Source organism: Eumetopias jubatus, unplaced genomic scaffold (assembly GCF_037043125.1).
Source record: "Eumetopias jubatus isolate StellerSeaLion01/CBP00866 unplaced genomic scaffold, mEumJub1_p1.0 scaffold_3, whole genome shotgun sequence".
NCBI classification, from domain to species: Eukaryota; Metazoa; Chordata; class Mammalia; order Carnivora; family Otariidae; genus Eumetopias; species Eumetopias jubatus.
The window spans coordinates 78,577,379-78,596,028 of record NW_028274809.1 but is presented as its reverse complement, the minus strand read 5'-3'; the positions used below and the strand labels follow the sequence as shown (position 1 = coordinate 78,596,028).

The 18,650-nt window shown below is 39.5% G+C and overlaps 1 protein-coding gene and 1 pseudogene across 3 annotated transcripts in view; one reads left to right on the top strand and one right to left on the bottom strand.

Annotated features, from left to right (window-relative positions):
* The first annotated feature begins 2,303 nt into the window (after window positions 1-2,303).
* RIF1 (replication timing regulatory factor 1) overlaps window positions 2,304-18,650 on the top strand; it is a 64,510-nt gene continuing 48,163 nt past the window's right edge. For all 3 annotated transcript variants that reach the window (XM_088021707.1, XM_088021708.1, XM_028113054.2), the window contains exons 1-9: window positions 2,304-2,403; window positions 2,786-2,899; window positions 3,690-3,768; window positions 6,721-6,817; window positions 7,805-7,932; window positions 8,019-8,113; window positions 9,093-9,282; window positions 11,294-11,386; window positions 17,082-17,220. In XM_088021707.1, the coding sequence (XP_087877833.1) occupies window positions 2,796-2,899; window positions 3,690-3,768; window positions 6,721-6,817; window positions 7,805-7,932; window positions 8,019-8,113; window positions 9,093-9,282; window positions 11,294-11,386; window positions 17,082-17,220 (925 nt within the window). In that variant the 5' untranslated portion in view covers window positions 2,304-2,403; window positions 2,786-2,795. The remainder of the gene's footprint in view (window positions 2,404-2,785; window positions 2,900-3,689; window positions 3,769-6,720; window positions 6,818-7,804; window positions 7,933-8,018; window positions 8,114-9,092; window positions 9,283-11,293; window positions 11,387-17,081; window positions 17,221-18,650) is intronic.
* On the bottom strand, window positions 13,695-14,430 carry LOC114216455 (ribosome biogenesis protein NSA2 homolog pseudogene; annotated as a pseudogene).

Here is an 18,650-nt window from a genome sequence, read left to right as displayed (position 1 = left end):
ATTGGGTGTAAAGATTACTTAAAAATAAAATCTTTAAAAAAAATAACTAAACAACAATAAATTAATGAGATATTTATTTTAACAGGTTTCCAAATAAAGAGCTATGTAAGTGAGGAGGTAGAAGCATTTAATTTTCCTTGGGGAAAGAGTAGATAGAGGAAGGATTTAATGAAAAGGTGTGATTTTAATCTACTCTTAATTATCACACTGGAAAAAGGGAATTAATGTTCTAAAGGCAAGGAACACAGATATTCAAAGATCAAAGAGTTAGAGATCCTGGCAGACTATTCAAAACTTGGCTGAAGTGGGGATAAGGCTGGAGATGAAGGGTTAGCAATCGCCTAATCATCATAGGCCTACATGTTATATCAAAAGTTTAGAAATTCACCTTATGATTGATGGGAACCACTGAAGGATTTCAGTCCCGGGAGTGACAATGATAAAATACTATGAAACATTTTAGGAAAATCATAGGACTATGCCTTTGAAAGAGGTACAAGCAACATGACCACCCCAACCTCTTCTTTATAAATGAAATATAAGGAAAAACATGACTAAAACAAAGTCCCTATTCTCAAGGAATTTACATTCCCATGGGGAGAGACAGACAAAAAATAGATATATAATGCAGTATCACATAGTGGTAAGTGTTGGAAGAATAAGGCACAGGAAGGCACAGAAGGATTGGGCAGAGGTAGTCTTAAGGCAAACTCAGTGTTCTCACTAATCTCAACTCATACCCACCATAAAAAAATATGGTTTCAAGATCTCCTCTCACTTTACAACATCTCTACTATATTGAAATCTTAATGTTGCAAACTAGTCCATATATCATTTATCGTCTCATAACTTCTTTACTTTCTTATATATCTGTGTTGTCTTGCCAAAGCCCACAAAATGAGTACTTTGCCCTCTGATGTTTATAGAACTCATTATCAGGCTGCACTGAAAACCTTTCTTTACCATCACTTCTTCAGTGTCTCTACATTGCACCCAGACCCAACTCTTCACCGTTTTAAGTCTTTAATTTCCATGGCTTGGTTTACAAAATCTGTAGGTCTCCTTCCTTTTCTTCCTTCATTTTTTTGCTTAAGAAACATATTCTGTCATCTCTTGCTCAATAATTTGTTACTTTGGCAGACACTGGCTAGAGGCAGAGAAGGGCAAAATGTGGCCCTGACCTCTGGAGCTGATAGTTGTACTGCAGAAGTGGAGGCTTGAGGGGTGGGGGATCAGAAACCTGTGAGGCCAAAGTGGAAGAACCATTTGCTGCTGAGCCTTAGATGCCTGAATTCAGGTTGATACAATCCTGTGTGATGTGGACAGGGCTCAGAGGCCGAGGAGAAGGGGCGCAGCATATTAATTGTTCGTCAAGGGATGCCTGGGTGGCTCAGTAGGTTAAGCGTCTGCCTTTGGCTCGGGTCATGATCCTGGAGTCCCCAGATGGAGCCCCAAGTCGGGCTCCCTGCTCAGCGGGGAGTCTGCTTCTCCCTCTCCCTCTGCCCCTCCACCTGCCTGTGCTCTGTCTCCTTCTAATAAATAAATAAAATCTTTAATAAAAAAATAATTGTTCGCCAAGGGTTTACGGTCCTTTCTCCACCATCAGTAAGTCCTGGCCAAGTCCCACCCTTCAACACCTGGGGCCTAAATAAAAGAATGCAGATCTTTGGGAGCTACCTAAATCTACTGAATCACAATGTCTAAGGGCGGGGCCCAGATATCTGCAGTTTAATAATGAATACCCCCAGGCCATTGTTATGTACACTTAAAATGTGAAAACCAAAGGCTTCTCCTACCTTATCTCACTTCCCTTTCAACTTAAGTAGTTACCATTATCATCCCTATTTTCCCAAGGAGGAAATTGAGGCATAGAAAGGTAGGTTAATTTGCTGAAGTCGCACAGACCTAGGTTTGGAATCTACACCAACCGAGACGCAGCTCCTAGTCTTAAACATTACAGTGCGGTCATCTCTTGCTAAATAATTTGTTGCTAAATACTTCAAGAAGCACAGGGCTTCTTTGAAAAAAGTCTGAAGGCCCACTAAATTTAGTCTGATGAACGTTGGCGATTCACTCACATTCTGAATTTTAAGTCCCTCGCCGGTAAAATTTAGGTCAAAACACCCCCACCTATAATACGCCCCTGACCGGCTAGGCAAAGCAGCCCACGGGGCAGGGAGGCTATCGATGACTTCCGCGCGCCTCTGCCTGTTGGATTGGCTCGAGGCTCTCCCGCCAGGCCTGCCCTACTCCCGCGCGCTCGTGGGCCCGCCCCCGCCGCCATCTTGGTCTAGGAGGGAGCCGGCCGCACGCGAGAGTAAACAGCCCGAGCCGGGAAAGTCGAGTTCTGGCTCCGTCGGGGTGCCGCGGGGCAGCCGCGGAGAGGACACAGTCCTGATCTTCGTACGTGGGCTAAGTATCGGGGCCACTGTGCTGGGCCCTGGCAACCCTCAGTTTAGCGCCCCCTCCGCCCCCTCGAGGCGAGATGCCTCGCTCCCCGGGTTTCTCCCGCGCCCCCCCCCCCCGCGGGTCTCCTCCCACTGTTGAAAGCTGCCCGGGAAAGTGGTGGCGGGAGCGGGCCTGGGCCGGAGCGCAGCGTGGGCCTGGCTGCGTGTTGTAAGGCGCAGGAGGAGGTTAGGGTCTTGGATTTGGGGGCCAGGGGCCGGGCGTGTGGACACGGTGGGACTGTGAGGCCGGGGGCGGGCGCGCGGGTCTGGGGACCGGGCCGCCACAGGGCTGCTGCCATCGGTCATTGGGTTTTCTCCTTTTCCGGTCCGTGCCTCAGGGTGGCCGACATGACGGCCCCGGGTGAGAGCCCCCTGGCGCCGCTGTTGGAGACTTTGGAAGACCCTTCCGCCCCCCATGGAGAGCAAACCGACGCTTACCTGACTCTGACCAGGTAAGGCCCGCTGGGGTTGGGGGTGAGCGCTCTGGTGGGTCTTGGGAAGAAGATAGTTGCGGTGGGGCACGCAAAAACGAGTGTGTGTATTCTAGGAGTCTGGCAGCTGTGAGGACGCCGGGGTCGCGGGCAGGGTTGGGGGAGGTGGTGCGTGCTAAGTGACGTTCCCGGGTGTTGCTGCAGAACTCCAGGCGTGTGTTTGGAATGAGGAAGCCTGCACGTGTGTCTGGTTGGCAAAGGATTTTTTTTTAAAGTTTGGTTGGAAGTGGGGATGCTGGCGGGATGCTTTTCAGTGTAAGCCGCCCATGTATTGGGACAATGTAGCAACTCAGAATCTCTTATTTAAGAGAGCAATAACCCGGGTTTCATTTGTAACTGTGAATACCTCACTATTTTTTTCTCTGAAAATCATATTTTGCTGAGTTATCTACTTATTTGGAAATGCTAGCAGAGGGTAGCAATTGGTACAAAGCGACAAAGATTTAGTAAATTTGTAATTTGGTCTAGGTTTTCGTGTTCCCTCTTTACGTGGTGATATTGTCCAAATGTGTACGTTGTGGAGCAAAAGTTTTTCTTAAGGGTTCTTTTTGCGTTAATTTCAGACCGTATATTGCATGATGTGTTGTATTTACAAGTATGAAGTATTTTAAGCACTGGGCCAGTTCAACTTGGTAGAGTTTTAACAAACTTTAGAAAGAGGATACAAATGAGTATATGGAGTAATTTAGGGAGTAATTATAGGTTCTTTTGTGTGCCATTTGCATAAGCTTGTGTTCTTTCTGCTTTTAAGTCGAATGACTGGAGAAGATGGAAAAGAAGTCATTATGGAAATTGAGAAAAAACTTCCTCAGCTATTCAGACTTTTAAAAGTATGTATCTGTTTATTGAATAGTTTTTTGTTGTGGGAAAAGAAAAGTTTTACCAGCTAAGTCATAAAAACTTTGAAATGGAATAAGAGCCAGATTGATCATTGTACTGTTTCAGTGTTTAATACGTATCAGAGTACTTTCTTAATTACCTTACATGTATTCTCTTAATTAATCCTCCATGTCCCTGTGAGGGTACTCTTTAATCCTCACTTTGTAGAAGAAATTGGTTTAACTTGCCTAATGTTGCCCATGGCCATGTGAATGCAAAACCTGTGCTTTTATTTTATTTTTTTTAAAGATTTTATTTTTTAAGTAATCTCTACATCCACCATGGGGCTCCAACTCACCAACCTGAGACAGGAGTCCCGTACTCCCCCAAAACCTGTGCTTTTAATTTAAAAGCAGTTAACAGCGATTATTTCGTGTTTCTTGTCTTTTTGTAGGAATGTACTTGTAAGTAAATGATTCTGTAATTTTGTCTTCGGTCTCTTTTGTAGCAACATTCATTTTTGTTTTTTACCTTCACTCACCATCAGTTTTTGCCACTCTTGTCTGGTTAAAAAACCATTATTATGGTTATCTTTTTTGCTTATTTGTAGGGAGGTGTTACAGTTTAACATCAGACTGTGGACTTCTGTTCTTATCCTCAATTGAGTACACAGTGGCTTTGTGACTGTCCTTAACACTTCTGAATTCCTTGTTTTTAGAATGAAGAGGTTGAACTTCAGAGTTTTTATTTTTATGACCGTGTTTTGTGCTTTTAAACAGAAGTATTCAGTCATATTTAGTGTATATTTTAACATGATTTCCAGTTAAATGTTGAGACATTTAAGGCACTGTCTACCTGTGAGTATTCCTGTTATAGTCAGCAGTGCTTTTTGTTTGTGTAAGCCGAACTTAGTTTTTGTGTAGTAGTTCAGGACTTATTAATAGTATTATTAAACAATATTAATTATAATGTCCTATTTTTCTTATCATGTTCCACGTCTCAGCAATATATAGGATGTGATGAAAACATGCATCTTCATAAATTTGGTATTCAAGAATATGTAGGATCAGGAACTCAGTTGCTTGCACTGTTTAATAGAGTTCGTAACTTAAATGCCTGATGAATAGTTATTTGGAGGCATGTGGGTGGTTAATGATAGGAAAGTCAGCAGAAGCTTTCTGGGTGATTAATTAAGCACTGCAAGGATAATTGGATTCCTTTAGAAAAAGAGCCAGGTTAGGTGAAATATAACCTGTTTCTGTATAGTTGTTTACAATTCTGTTAGTATTGAGTCTAGGAATCCACATTTTTTTTTAAGATTTATTTATTATTATTTGAGAGAGTGCGGAGGGAGGAGGGGGACAGAGGGGTAGAGAATCTAAAGAAGACTCCCTGACAAGGGGGTCAATCTCACGACCCTGAGATTATGACCTGAGCCGAAATCAAGAGTCAGACGGTGCCCTGGAACCCCCAATATTGTTTATTTCTCCAAAGATTTATTTATTTAAGAGAGGGAGAGCGTGAGTGCGCTCACGAGAGCTCACAGGACAGGGAGAGAGAAGTGGGACTTGGATCCCAGGACCCTGAGATCAAGAGCTGAGCTGGAAGCAAGAGTCAGTTACTTAAGGACTGAGCCACCCAGGTGCCCCACCCACAACATTCTTGACGACAACACTGTTACGGAATACTTTGAGGCAATGTGTATGTGTGTGTATTTTTTCAAAGAACAGTTTTTTTTTTTTAAGGATTTTATTTATTTATTTGACAGAGGGATACAGCGAGAGAGGGAACACAAGTAGCGGGAGTGGGAGAGGGAGAAGCAGGCTTCCCGCCCGGCAGGGAGCCCGATGCTCTACGGGGCTTGTCCCAGGACCCTGGGATCATGACCTGAGCCGAAGGCAGATGCTTAATGACTGAGCCACCCAGGCGCCCCCAGGCAATATATATTTAATAAAAAAAAGTTTATCACAGCTAACTATTCTCCAGGAGGTACAGTAGTAGCTCTCAGTCTTAGGTATTTAATGCTGTCTTTCTGTGGTTGTCTGAATTGGTTGTTTTATTTTTTATTTTTTTTAAAAGATTTTATTTATTCATTTGACAGAGATAGACACAGCGAGAGAGGGAACACAAGCAGGGGGAGTGGTAGAGGGAGAAGCAGGCTTCCCGCGGAGCAGGGAGCCCGATCTGGGGCTCCATCCCAGGACCCTGGGACCATGACCTGAGCCACCCAGGAGCCCCAGAATTGGTTGTTTTAATATGCCTTATGCTCCAGTGTTCAGTTTTTTTTGTATTTCATTTGATTAATTATATAAAAGGGGTGCCCCAGGGAAGTGTCTATTCATATACTTACTTTTCCCCGCTCAAGAGCAGCAAATACCTGAGGATTCCTTGGATATCTGATTCAGAGCAGTGGGGGGATTTGAAGATAAATCACCTTGAAATAGGAAATGGTACCAAGAAAAACAGTTACAAATAAACGGAGGGTTGGGGAATATAGCAAGACTGCCTTTGACAGGTTTGGGATTTTATAGCTTTTACATACGTAATATGGGTTGGGCTTTAAATTCCAGATCAACATTTGTAAATGTTACATTCCAACCCCTGTCTGTCAGTTCCACTCTAAAGCTAGGATGCCAGCTTTTGTTTTTGAGTCTTTTGCTTAACCTTTTGTGGAGGTGTCTTCAGCATTTTCCATTTGTTGGCTCTTTATTGCTTTCAGCTGTGTGGAGATGTTCTTTTAAGAGAAACATTCTTTTTGATGTGATCTCTTTCTAGTGCTCTTCTTCCTTTCTTTGCCAAGCTATATACATACGGCTTCCTGATTTTATTCCTTTGTCTACTCTCAAACATTTGTTGATTGGATTAAACATAATTTTTTTTAAATTTTCTGGTCGATTTTTGTTCTCTGGGAATTTATTTACAATTTTAATTGTTTATAACAAATGTGCTTTTTGTTTTTGTAGATTCACATTTCCAGTCAGAATTCAGACCTCAGTAGTGCTGCTCTACAGGCCTTGGGGTTTTGCTTATATAATCCCAAAATTACCTCAGGATTATCAGGTAGTTAAATTTATTATGATGTAATATTTTTAGAGTTTATATTTTGGCGCTTGGCCTGGGAGTGTCTGACACCCACTGTGACCCAAAAAAAATATTTTTAGAGTTTATAAATATGGTTTGATATGTTAAAAGTATTGTTACTTCTCTATTATTTTGTTACTTGTAGTTTAGGATTTGCTCTTGAGAAAGAAATAATGTTTTGATTATCATCTTTTAGAAGATCTCTTTTTTCCTAGACATAGCTTTAACTCTGATACCACAAAATTTGCTCTAAAAGAATATAAACCTACTTTAAAATGATTGTAACAAAAAACCGAACCTTCTCTTTTATATAAAGCATATCTGCTTTGGAAGGTAATAAGAATTTAGATGGTTATTTATTATATAAAACAAGCATACGCACTAAGGAACATGCTGAATTGAAAAGTTCTTTTACAAAGTGGTACTGGGATAACTTGGACCCCAAAGTAGCTAAGTTTTCAAGTAATCTTAATTACCGCTCTATAGTTTACCGTTTTAATGGAAACGTGGGAGGTGATCTTTAGAGAGTGGGAAACCCGGGACAGGGAATAAGGGTGCCTGAAAGTTATTACCATCTTCTTTTTTGATGGTAAAGGTTTTGCCCTTTCTTTTTTATACATACAGTTGTTCCCAATGTAAAATAGAAGTTCATTTTAGAGCAGAGGTTTAGGATTGGTAACATCTTGCCAAAAATTGTCTTAAATGTTTAAAACTATAATGATGCCTGTGAAATTTTTCAGTTGCACAAATTGAGTGTACTGTTTGTTTTCTCTGAATATACCTTCCCATGTGACCTAAGTTTTGTGTTTTGGGAAGAAATGTGAATGAGCTTTGGTTCACTGATCCTTCTCTTCGGGTATGCATTTAATTTTTTGACAGTGAAGAGTATGTTGTTTTTTTATTTCTGTATTTGAGATTTTAAAGGATGCAAACTGTTCCACATAATTAAGGCTGCTTGTTTTTCAGAGACAGATATTCAAGAACTGCTTTTAAAATTGAATGATAGTGTTAAAAGCCCAGACAAAAATGTACGTACTAGGGCACTTTGGGTGATATCCAAGCAGACGTTTCCTGCTGAAGTCATTGGCAGCGTAGTGAGTATGGTTTTTGTGTGTTTTCTTAACTACATGCCACTTTAAAAACTCAGGCTTATTTGTATTTATTTGGTTCTGTCTTTTAGGTATCCAGTGTAATTGACTCATTAGAAATAGTGTTTAATAGAGGAGAGGTGCATTCTGCTGTTGTTGATTATGAAGCATTAAATGTCATCATAAGGTATGAGTTTGCTGTTTTGGAAGAAGGATTTCGTTAATTTAGAATTTACTTCAAGGAGTGGGCTTTGGGGACAAGGACATGAGTTAGATATTAAACGAACAAAATGTCTTCTAAACTAAAAGTCTCAAGGGAAAAGTAACAGTAAAAAGAAGGAAGTAGGTGTATTTACGTTACTAGGTTTATTTATTTATTTTTTGTTTTTGTTTATTTTTACTGAGTCTTAAAAATGAAGTCTTGGTTGGGGTGCCTGGCTGGTTCACTTGGTAGAGCATGCTACTCTTGATCTTGGGGTGCTGAGTCCAAGCCCCATGTTGGGTGTAGCGCGTACATAAAAATAAAGTCTTGGTTATGTTGCTGCTGCTGACATCTATCGGATATTAAAAATTATTTCCATTCTTTTAAATCTGTATTGAGCTATTTACTTTAACTACTTAGTGTTCTGATGTCCTGAATGATGCTCACACTAGATCACAATTCCCTGGCTATGTTCTTCTTTTTTCTAAAGATTTTATTTATTTATTAGAGAGCAGGAGCAGGGGTGAGGAGGGGCAGAGGGAGAGGGAGAAGCAGGCTCCCCGCTGAGTAGGGAGCCCGATGTGATGCGGGGCTGGATCCCAGGACGCTGGGATCATGACCTGAGCGGAAGGCAGACTCTTAACTGACTGAGCCACCCAGGCGCCCCTCTCTCACTGTCTTCTAAAAGAAAGTTGAATTTACCTGTATTTAAAAAAAAAAAAAATCAATATTTTAAATAATAATCTGAAGATAAAATGGTGTGTTCTTTATTTTTAAAATTTATAAAGTTAATATGAAAATGTACAAATCAGTAAGTAAAAATTACATCTGTGTGAATGCATATATGTATATATTCTAAAACAGATGGACCGTACTAGGTATATTTCTGTGTGCTGCTTATTTTCCTGGTAGTTTAGACATAAAAGGTGAGGTCAAGCTAATTTCATTGATTTCTCTTTTATAGGCTAATTGAACAAGCCCCAGTTCAAATGGGAGAAGAGTCAGTTAGGTGGGCAAAACTGGTCATACCTTTAGTGGTTCATTCAGCTCAAAAGGTACATTTGCGGGGAGCAACTGCTCTAGAGATGGGAATGCCATTGTTGCTTCAGAAACAACAAGAAATAGCATCTATCACAGAGCAGCTTATGACTACTGTAAGTATTATTCTGTGTAAGGATTTTTTGGATACTACATTGAAAGTTTCTGGCCCAAGCATAGGGCTCATAGTGGAATAACTGCATTATGATCTAGGAAGTTCCACTTTTAACAAAACATAAGTAATTGCTTAAGTTAGTATAGGCATACTACTAGTTTAAGGAAGGGAGCTGTTTTATTTGGTGTTTGTAGGATACAAGCATTTTATTTCATCCCTAGTGAATAGTGATTGAAAGGAATTGCATTTCTGGAAAAGGGAGAATATTAACTGATTTTAGTACTATTTGGGTTGTTTTAACATAATCCCAATAGGTATAACATAAGTGCGTGTAATGTGTACAATTTCCTAAAGTTATTACTTGTCTCAGGTTTTAGGCTTTTCTACCATTGTTCTTGTAACAAATATTTATTGAGCCCGTATATGCCGGGCATTGTTTTAGACACTGAATATAGCAGTGAACAAAAGGAACTTGAGCTTATTTTCTAGTGGGAGAGGCAATAGAGAATACAGTACATTCAGGGAAGAACATTATGGAGAGCCGTAGAGACTAGATGGAGAGTGCCATTGGAGAGGAAGGGTATGGTCAGGGAAGGAAAAAGAATAGGGTATTTAAACAGTGATTTGAAAGTGGTAAAGGAATTAGCTACTTGAATGATAAGGGAGTAAGCTCATTCTAGGCAGGAGGAACCATGAGAGCAAAAGTCCCTGCTCTGATGGTTTTGTGTTGGTGTTCAGTGAACACTGGGCAAGTGCAGTATGATAGAGTGAATGAGGATGAGAGGATTAGGAGAAGATGTCAGAGAAACGGCCAAATCACATAGGACCTTGGCGGTATTGCAAGGCATTTTTTTTCCTCTGGCTTATATTGGAAACCATATTTGAAGGTTTTGAGTCTAGGAGTGTTTCTATGTACTGACTTGGGCTTTAAAGGAATCACTGTGCCTGTGTTGAGAATAGACTCTAGAGGAGTTGAGTAGAAGGGAAACTAGTTTAGAGATAACTTCAGTCATCTAGGTGACGTGAGGGAGCCTTCCAGATTTTAAAACCTGGGATTTTGTTTATTTTTATTTTTTTTTAATTTATATTTTTTATTTTATTTTATGTTAGTCACCATACAGTACATCATTAGTTTTTTTTTTTTTTTTAAGATTTTATTTATTTATTTGACAGAGAAAGAGTGAGAGCAGGAACACAAGCAGGGGGAGTGGGAGAGGGAGACGCAGGCTTCCCGCAGAGCAGGGAGCCCGATGCGGGGCCCGATCCCAGGACCCCAGGATCATGACCTGAGCTGAAGGCAGTCACCCAACGACTGAGCCACCCAGGCACCCCGATTTTGTTTATTTTTTAAAATTCAGGAGGCCTCATGGGAATGTTTGGAGCCTAATAAAAGTAGCTCCAATGTCTTTGCAAGTTTTTTTATTTTGATAAGTTTATTAATTTTCTAAGAGCATATATAAAATTCTTTATAAATTTGACTTAAAATGTTCTCAGCTGTTACCCATGAAGCTATTATTTTTTTAATTTTTTTTGAAGATTTTATTAGAGAGAGACAGTAGCAGAGGGAGAGAGAAGCAATGCTCCCCACTGAATAAGGAGCCCGATGTGGGGCTTGGTCCCAGGACCCTGGGATCATGACCTGAGCTGAAGGCAGACGCTTAACGACTGAGCCACCCAGGCGCCTTAATGTGTTTTTAAGAGTGGAAAATTAAAACATTATTATTTGAACTCTAATGATATATATGCTGAAGTTTTCAGGGAGAAGTATATTGGTAGAAAAAAATTAAGCTGAATTGATGGATGGAATAATGGTTGGATTTATGATGAGACAGGCACAGTAGGATGTTAACTATATATTTGGACTTTCACTGTAAAACTTTCAGCTTTGCTATATACATGAAAGTTTTTCTAATAAAACATTGGGAAAAGTTAATTCAACTAAGACAGTCTGATACTGCATATTTTGTTTTTTCAAGAGTGTTTTTGGTAAATATTTTTGCTTTTGTTTGCAGAAATTACTTTCAGAACTCCAAAAGCTATTTATGAGTAAGAATGAGACTTATGTGTTAAAATTGTGGCCTTTGTTTGTCAAACTTCTTGGGAAGGTAAGTTTATAGTTAATAGTTCACAGTTTATACCTGTGAGACCCTTTCATTTCTTAGCTTTACATTTTTCATGCATGCCACATATGTAAATTTAACAGTTCACTAAAATTGCTTTGCAAACCCACAATAAATACTTCTGCTGCTTTTCCAGTCAATTGCAAACCTGCAGAGTGGCATAATTTGAGTCCCCCGGTGTGCAGGTTCTCAGCTGAGGTAGAGCAAGATAATGCTTTGCCTTTTTATTTGAACTCTCAATGTTCTTTTTTTTTTTTTTAATATTTATTTATTTGGGGGAGAGAGTGAGCGAGAGAGAGGCAGAGCATGCATGAGCAGGGGCAGAGGGAGAGGGAAAAGCTGACTCCCCTGCTGAGCAGGGAACCTGAGGTGGGGCTTGATCCCAGGACCGTGGCTGGGATCATGACCTGAACCAAAGGCGGATGTTTAACCGACTGAGCCACCCAGGCACCCATCAGTGTTCTTTTAAAACATGTCCCTTGGGCGCCTGGGTGGCTCAGTCGTTAAGCGTCTGCTTTCGGCTCAGGTCATGATCCCAGGGTCCTGGGATCGAGTCCCTCATCGGGCTCCCTGCTCAGCAGGAAGCCTGCTTCTCCCTCTCCCACTCCCCCTGCTTGTGTTCCTGCTCTCGCTGTCTCTCTCTGTCAAATAAATAAATAAAATCTTTAAAAAAAAATAAATAAAAAAATAAAACATGTCCCTTTTCGGGATGACTCTCTCATGCTCTCTCAAATAAATAAAATCTTTAAAAAAAAAGTCCTTTTCATAAATCCATTTAGTGACACATTTCCCACATTTTGTGCCTTTTCTTGATGAATTTAGTTTCAAATGGCCCCCAGGCTTAGTGCCAAGATGTTGTCTATAGTTCCTAAGCACTGGAAGACTGTGATGTGCCCTAGGAAGAAATTACGTGTGTTACATAAGCTCTGTTTAGGCATGAGTAACAGTCGTGTTGGCTGTGAGTTCAGTGTTAGTGAGTCAACAGTACATACGGTGTCTTTAAACAGAAATAGAAAACAAGGTTGAGTTCGATTGGTTGACAGAAAAGGTTCTTGTAGGAACCTAACCCTGCATCTTTCCTAGGAGCAGTGGCTTAGTGCTTGCTAACAGTGTTTGCAGTGGACTTTATAGAACTTTGGTGGATCGGGAGGATTGACCATGTGTTCTATCTTTAAGCCAGGTGTTTTGTTTGTGTGTTTTTTTTGTTGTTTTTGAGGGGAAGGGATGCGTTTTTCTTTATTGTGGTAAATAAACATTTATCATAATCATCGTAAGTGTACAGTTCAGTGCCATTAAATACATAATGCGAGTTGTGTAAACGTCACTATCTGTACCCAAAATTTTATCATCTCCGAACAACTTTATACATATAACTCCTCCTGCTCCCCCAGCCCCTGGTAACTGCTGTTCTATCTGCTGTCTCTGGATTTGCTAATTCTAGGCATCTCACATAAGTGGAATCATGTACTATTTGTCCTTCTGTGTGTGGCTTATTATGCTAGACATAATTTTTTCAAATTCTAATCATGTTGTAGCAAGTACTTAACTAAATTTCATTCTTATGGCTGAATATTCACTCTAAATATATAACTCATTTTTGTTTATTCATTTGTTGATAGACACTTGGCTTATTTTTACATTTTGGCTATTATGAGTTATGTTGCTGTGAACATTGATGTACAAATATATGTTGGATTCTTTGCTTTTCATTCTTTTGGATATATGTGTAAGAATGGGATTGCTGGGTCATAATGGTAGTTCTGTGCTTAACTTTTAGAGCCACCTCCAAATTGTTTTCCACAGTGGGTGCACTATTTTACATTCCTACCAGTAATAACACTAGGGTTCTTTCTAGTTTTTCTTTTCTTTTAAGGATTTATTTGTTTATTTTAGAGAGTGCTTGAGGGGGAGGGGCAGAGGGAGAGGGAAAGAGAATCTCCAGCAGACTGCCAACTGAGTGAGGAGCCTGACACAGGATCCTGAGATCATGACTGAGCTGAAATCAAGAGCTGGATGCTTAACTGACTGAGCCACTCAGGTGCTTCTGGTTTTTCCTTGCCGAACTTATTTTTTGGTTTTTGGTATGTTGGCCATTCCAGGAAATTTTGTTCTGTTTTGTAAAACTGGGCCGTTTTAATGTTTTTGACAATATGATAAATAGTTCTCTTGATGATTGCAGACTTATAAGGCTGTTGGGTAATAATTGAGAAACAGTCACAGTAGTGGGTGGTTTTCCTGATTGGTGTGCCATCTTCAGTAATGATTGTAAGGAGTTACTTGTATGAAACTGCTGTTAAGCCAGTAAGACCGCATTTATGAACCATCATTTTCAGGATTGTTAGTAACCTGGACATATTTCTCCCAAATAACCTTACCTCTTTGTGTTGCAAGACCCAGCTTGTTCACATCTGTGTCATTGCCAGTACCTTTGGTAGTAATAAACCAAGGTTGTATATAGTGGGGATGAGTTTTTGTTTACACCATATATTGAGAGGTAAAAGGTGATTTTCAGTCTAAGACATATTATATGGGCCTTCTTGAAACATAAACCATTGGCCTAATGAATCATATTTAGGTGGTTTTCATATAAAGCCATTTTCAATGGAGCGGACTTTAGTGACAGTAAACAACCTCTTTTATGCTCTCTTGTTTCTCTGTCCTATTCGAGTAACTTAATATTTGTTTCTCCCTGGGCATGAACCTTGAGCAGAGTCCCCATTTTCCTGCTTTCTCTTTTTGGTTTTAACTATATTTGAAAGTATTTTAGCTCAGGACTGTCTCTCTGTGTCCTGTACACAGGCAGGTACTGTTCCTGTGGAATCTTTTATCGTTCTTTAGTTTGGTGTTTCCCTTTTCTTGCATCTTAATAGTACTTTTTGCCTTTTCTCAGTATGGTGCTGTTTATGGTAGTGCTTAGACTTCATCTGCTGCCTTTGAACATTCATGAGCCTCTTTTCTTCTTTCTCATGGTGATCCAAGTGATAATCCACAGCAGTTATGATGTAACTCAGTAAGTTGTTTTGTGGCATCGTGACTGCAGACCAGCCACGTGGGCTCGAAGAAGCCCTATTTTGGTCTCCCGAGACTTAAGAGCTGACTGCCCAGAACCCAGGGCAGGAAAGCCTTTGCCCATTTTTTATTTTTTTCATTTTTTTTTTATTTTAAGATTTTATTATTTATTTGACAGAGACATAGTGAGAACAGGAACACAAGCAGGGGCAGTGGGAGAGGGAGAAGCACGCCTCCAGATGAGCAGGGAGCCTGGTGCGGGGCCTGATCCCAGGACCCTGGAATCATGACCTGAGCCGAAGGCAGATGCTTAACAACTGAGCCACCCAGGTGCCCTCTTTCCCCATTTAAAAAAAAATTTTTTTTTTTTTTTTTAAGATTTTAGTTATTTGGCAGAGAAGCGCGTGCATGCACGTACAAGCAGGGGGAGCAGCAGAGGGAGAGAGAGAAGCTGGCTCTCTGCTGATCAGAGAGCCCAATGCGGGGCTTGATCCCAGGACCCTGGGATCATGACCTGAGCTGAAGGCAGACACTTAACCGACTGAGCCACCCAGGCATCCCACCTTTGCCCATTTTTTAATTGGGTGGTTTGTTTTTATTCAGTTGTAGGAGTTCTTTATTCTGGATTATTAATCCTGTATCAGATACGTGATTTTCAAATATTTTTTTTCCCATTCTGTGATGTTGTCTTTTCACTTGATAATATTCTTTGGTGCACAGAAGTTTTTGATGAGGTCCAATATAAATTAGATTTTTTTCTTTTCATTGTCTGTGCTTTTGGTGTCATAGCCATGAAGTTATCGTCAAATCCAATGTCATGAATCTTTTTCCCTCTGTATTCTTGGAGGATTTTTATAGTTCTAGTTCACATAAGTTTTTTCTTTGATCCATTTTGAGTTTATTTTTCTATGTAGTGTAAGGCAAGGGTCCAGTTCTCATTCTTTTGCATGTGGATATTCAATTTTGCAGCACCATTTTTTGAAAAGAATGGTCTTTATAATAGCAAATGGTCTTGGCACCCTTGTTGAAAAATAAGGGGCGCCTGGGTGGCTCTGCTTTTGGCTCAAGTCGTGATCCCGGGATGCTGGGATCGAGTTCCGCGTTGGGCTTCCTGCTCTGCAGAGAGCCTGCTTCTTCCTTTGCCTCTCTCTCTCTGGCTCATGAATGAATAAATAAAATCTTTAAAAGAAAAAAAAGAAAGAAAAATCAGTTGACAGCAGGGGCACCTGGGTGGCACAGTTGGTTAAGTGTCTGACTCTTTGATTTTGTCTCAGGTCATGATCTCGGGGTCATGAGATGGAGCCCAGTGTGGGATTTCACACTCAGTGCAGGGTCTGCCTGACACTCCCCCCTCTCCCCCAGCCCCAGATAAATAAAAAGAAAAACAAATTGACAGCGTATGTGAAGGTTTTATTTTGGGGAATCTCTATTCCATTGGTCTGTATGTTTATTCTTATGCCATTACCATATGTTTTAATTACTTCAGTTTTGAAGTAAGTTTGGAAGGCAAGAAGTGTGAGTTCTCCAAACTTACTCTTTCAAAATTGGTTTGTCTGTTTGGGGCTCTTTGCAATTCCATAATGAATTTGAAGATTGGCTTTTCTTTTTTGTGAAGATGGCTGCTGTACTTTTAATAGAGATTGTTTTGAATCTGTAGATTGCTCTGTGTAATATTGACATTTTAATGGTATTAAAACTTTCTATACTTGAACGTGGGATGGTTTTCCATTTATTTAGGTCTTTTAAAATGTTTTTCAGCAATATTTTGTGGCATTTAGAACAAGCGTTTCACCTCCTTGGTTAGATTTATTCCTAAGTATTTAATTCTTTTAGGTGCTAATGTAAATGGAATTGCTTACTTCATTTTTCAGATTGTTAGTTGCCATTGTGTAGAAACAGCTGATTTTTTTTTAAGATTTTGTTTATTTATTCATGAGAGACAGGCAGAGGCGGAGGGAGAAGCAGGCTCCCTGCTGAGCAGGGAGCCCGTTGCGGGACTCGATCCCAGGACCCTGGGATCATGACCTGAGCCGAAGGCAGACGCTTAACCGACTGTGCCGCCCAGGCGTCCCAGAAACAGCCGATTTTTGTGTGTTGATCGCTGCAGTTGCTAGTAGCTTTCTTAGGGATTCTTTGATTTTTTTTAAGCAAGTTATTTTTTGTTAATGTTTATATGCTGTTCAGTTTATATGTGATTTTATAGCTACAGTTGCTAATGTTTCATGTTTTAATGTTTGTTTCCTTGCGATACATTACTTGTCATTTGTTCATTTTTCCCTTAACTTTTTCCTGCTTATTTCAGTGTATTTGAAAACTGGGGTTTTTTTAGTTTCAAGGTTCAACATTTCTTATTTTTTCATAAGTACTAGTTTGTTTTTGTATGGATACCATTTTCACTTGGTTATTATGTTGGCAAAATTTGGGATTTATCTTCCTAATATTCTCTAATGTTTAGAAATGTTCTGTTTTATGCATTTATGCATTCCTTATTCATGGGGCATTATGTCTTGTGATCTTGAGTTTTGAATGTGTGTGTACACAGAATCCAGTACATTTTAAACTTTAAGACTTTATATAGCTAACACTGAATGAATTAGATAAATGAATAATAATAGTGCCTATCTGTTGTTTTAGGCAGGTAAATAACTTTGTTATGATTTTTCATTTTTAGACCTTGCATCGAAGTGGGAGTTTCATTAATTCTCTGTTACAGCTGGAAGAACTAGGATTTCGCAGTGGGGCACCCATGATTAAAAAAATAGCTTTTATTGCTTGGAAGAGTTTAATAGATAATTTTGCTTTGAATCCAGGTAAGTAAGTAATGTCTTAAAATTTTGATTTTTCTACGGATTTTACTCAGGATGAAAAGAACAAAGCCTTTCTGATTTTTTTGGATTTTATATTGAAACTTAACCTAATTGAATTGAATATATTTTTCTTTTAATTTTAAGGGAATAAACTTATAGCCAAAAATAGAATTAAGAAGCCTAGGCATAATTGGAAATCACAGATATAAAATTTGTTTTAAGCTGTTTCAAAAATTAAAGTGACAGATACCATTTGTGGCTTTGTTAGTATATTCCAGCACTTAGTTGAGCACTTTGAGTGCCTCTAATTTAATTATCACAATAGATCTGAGATACAAAGTATTATCACTATTTTTTTTTAAAGATTTATTTATTTATTTATTTGAGAGAGAGAATGAGATAGATAGAGCACGAGAGGGGGGAGTCAGAGGGAGGAGCAGACTCCCCGCTGAGCAGGGAGCCCTATGTGGGACTCAATCCCAGGACTCCAGGATCATGACCTGAGCCAAAGGCAGCCGCCCAACCAACTGAGCCACCCAGGCTCCCATATCACTATTTTAGAGAGCTTAATTTATCAAAGGTCACTTATAGCCAATAGATGATAGGAAGCAATTGTGATTGCTATGAAACATGACTGATAAAACAGTTTTCCTCTCCGTACCTTTAGAATAGTGCCTAATAGTGGGTTTTTACTACTAATATATACAAGTGATTCCTTTTGATTTCCCTTAACTTTATCTTCCTGATGTCTAGTGGAAGTGTTTGATATACAGTTGACCCTTGAACAATGGGAGGGTTAGGGATGCCAGCATCCCACTGCGTACAACTTTTCACTCCCCCCAAATTTAACTACCGATAGCCCACTGTTGACCAGAAGCCTTACCAATAACATAAACTGTCGGTAACCCATATTTTGTATGTTATATGTATTATATACTCTAGTCTTACGATAAAGTAAACTAGAGAAATATTAGGAAAATCATAAGGAAAAGAAAATACATTTGCAGTATTGTATAAAAAAAATCTGTGTATAAGTGGACACATGGAGTTCAAACCCATGTTCAAAGGTCAGCTGTATATATGAGAAAGTATATAGCCCAAAAGTAGGTCAGTAGGAATACCTACTTACTTAATTGGGTAATCATAGATATAATCAATACTGTATGTTTATAAGATCTGCTTTGTAATACTGATGTCATCCTGTATTTTTTCTCTGCCAAAGACAATTAATAATCCTTTCTCTTCCCCTGTTTAGTGTGTTTTGTAAGGTGATTATTTTCATCAACTATAATTTTATTGAAAATATTGATAGTGCATTGCCAGGCACAAATTTTAAGTTTAAATGTTACCTTTTTTGTTGTTGTTATTTATGAACTGGTAATTCAAGTTGATGTTCTGGACTAAAGCATAAAATAGACATGACTTAAGATAAA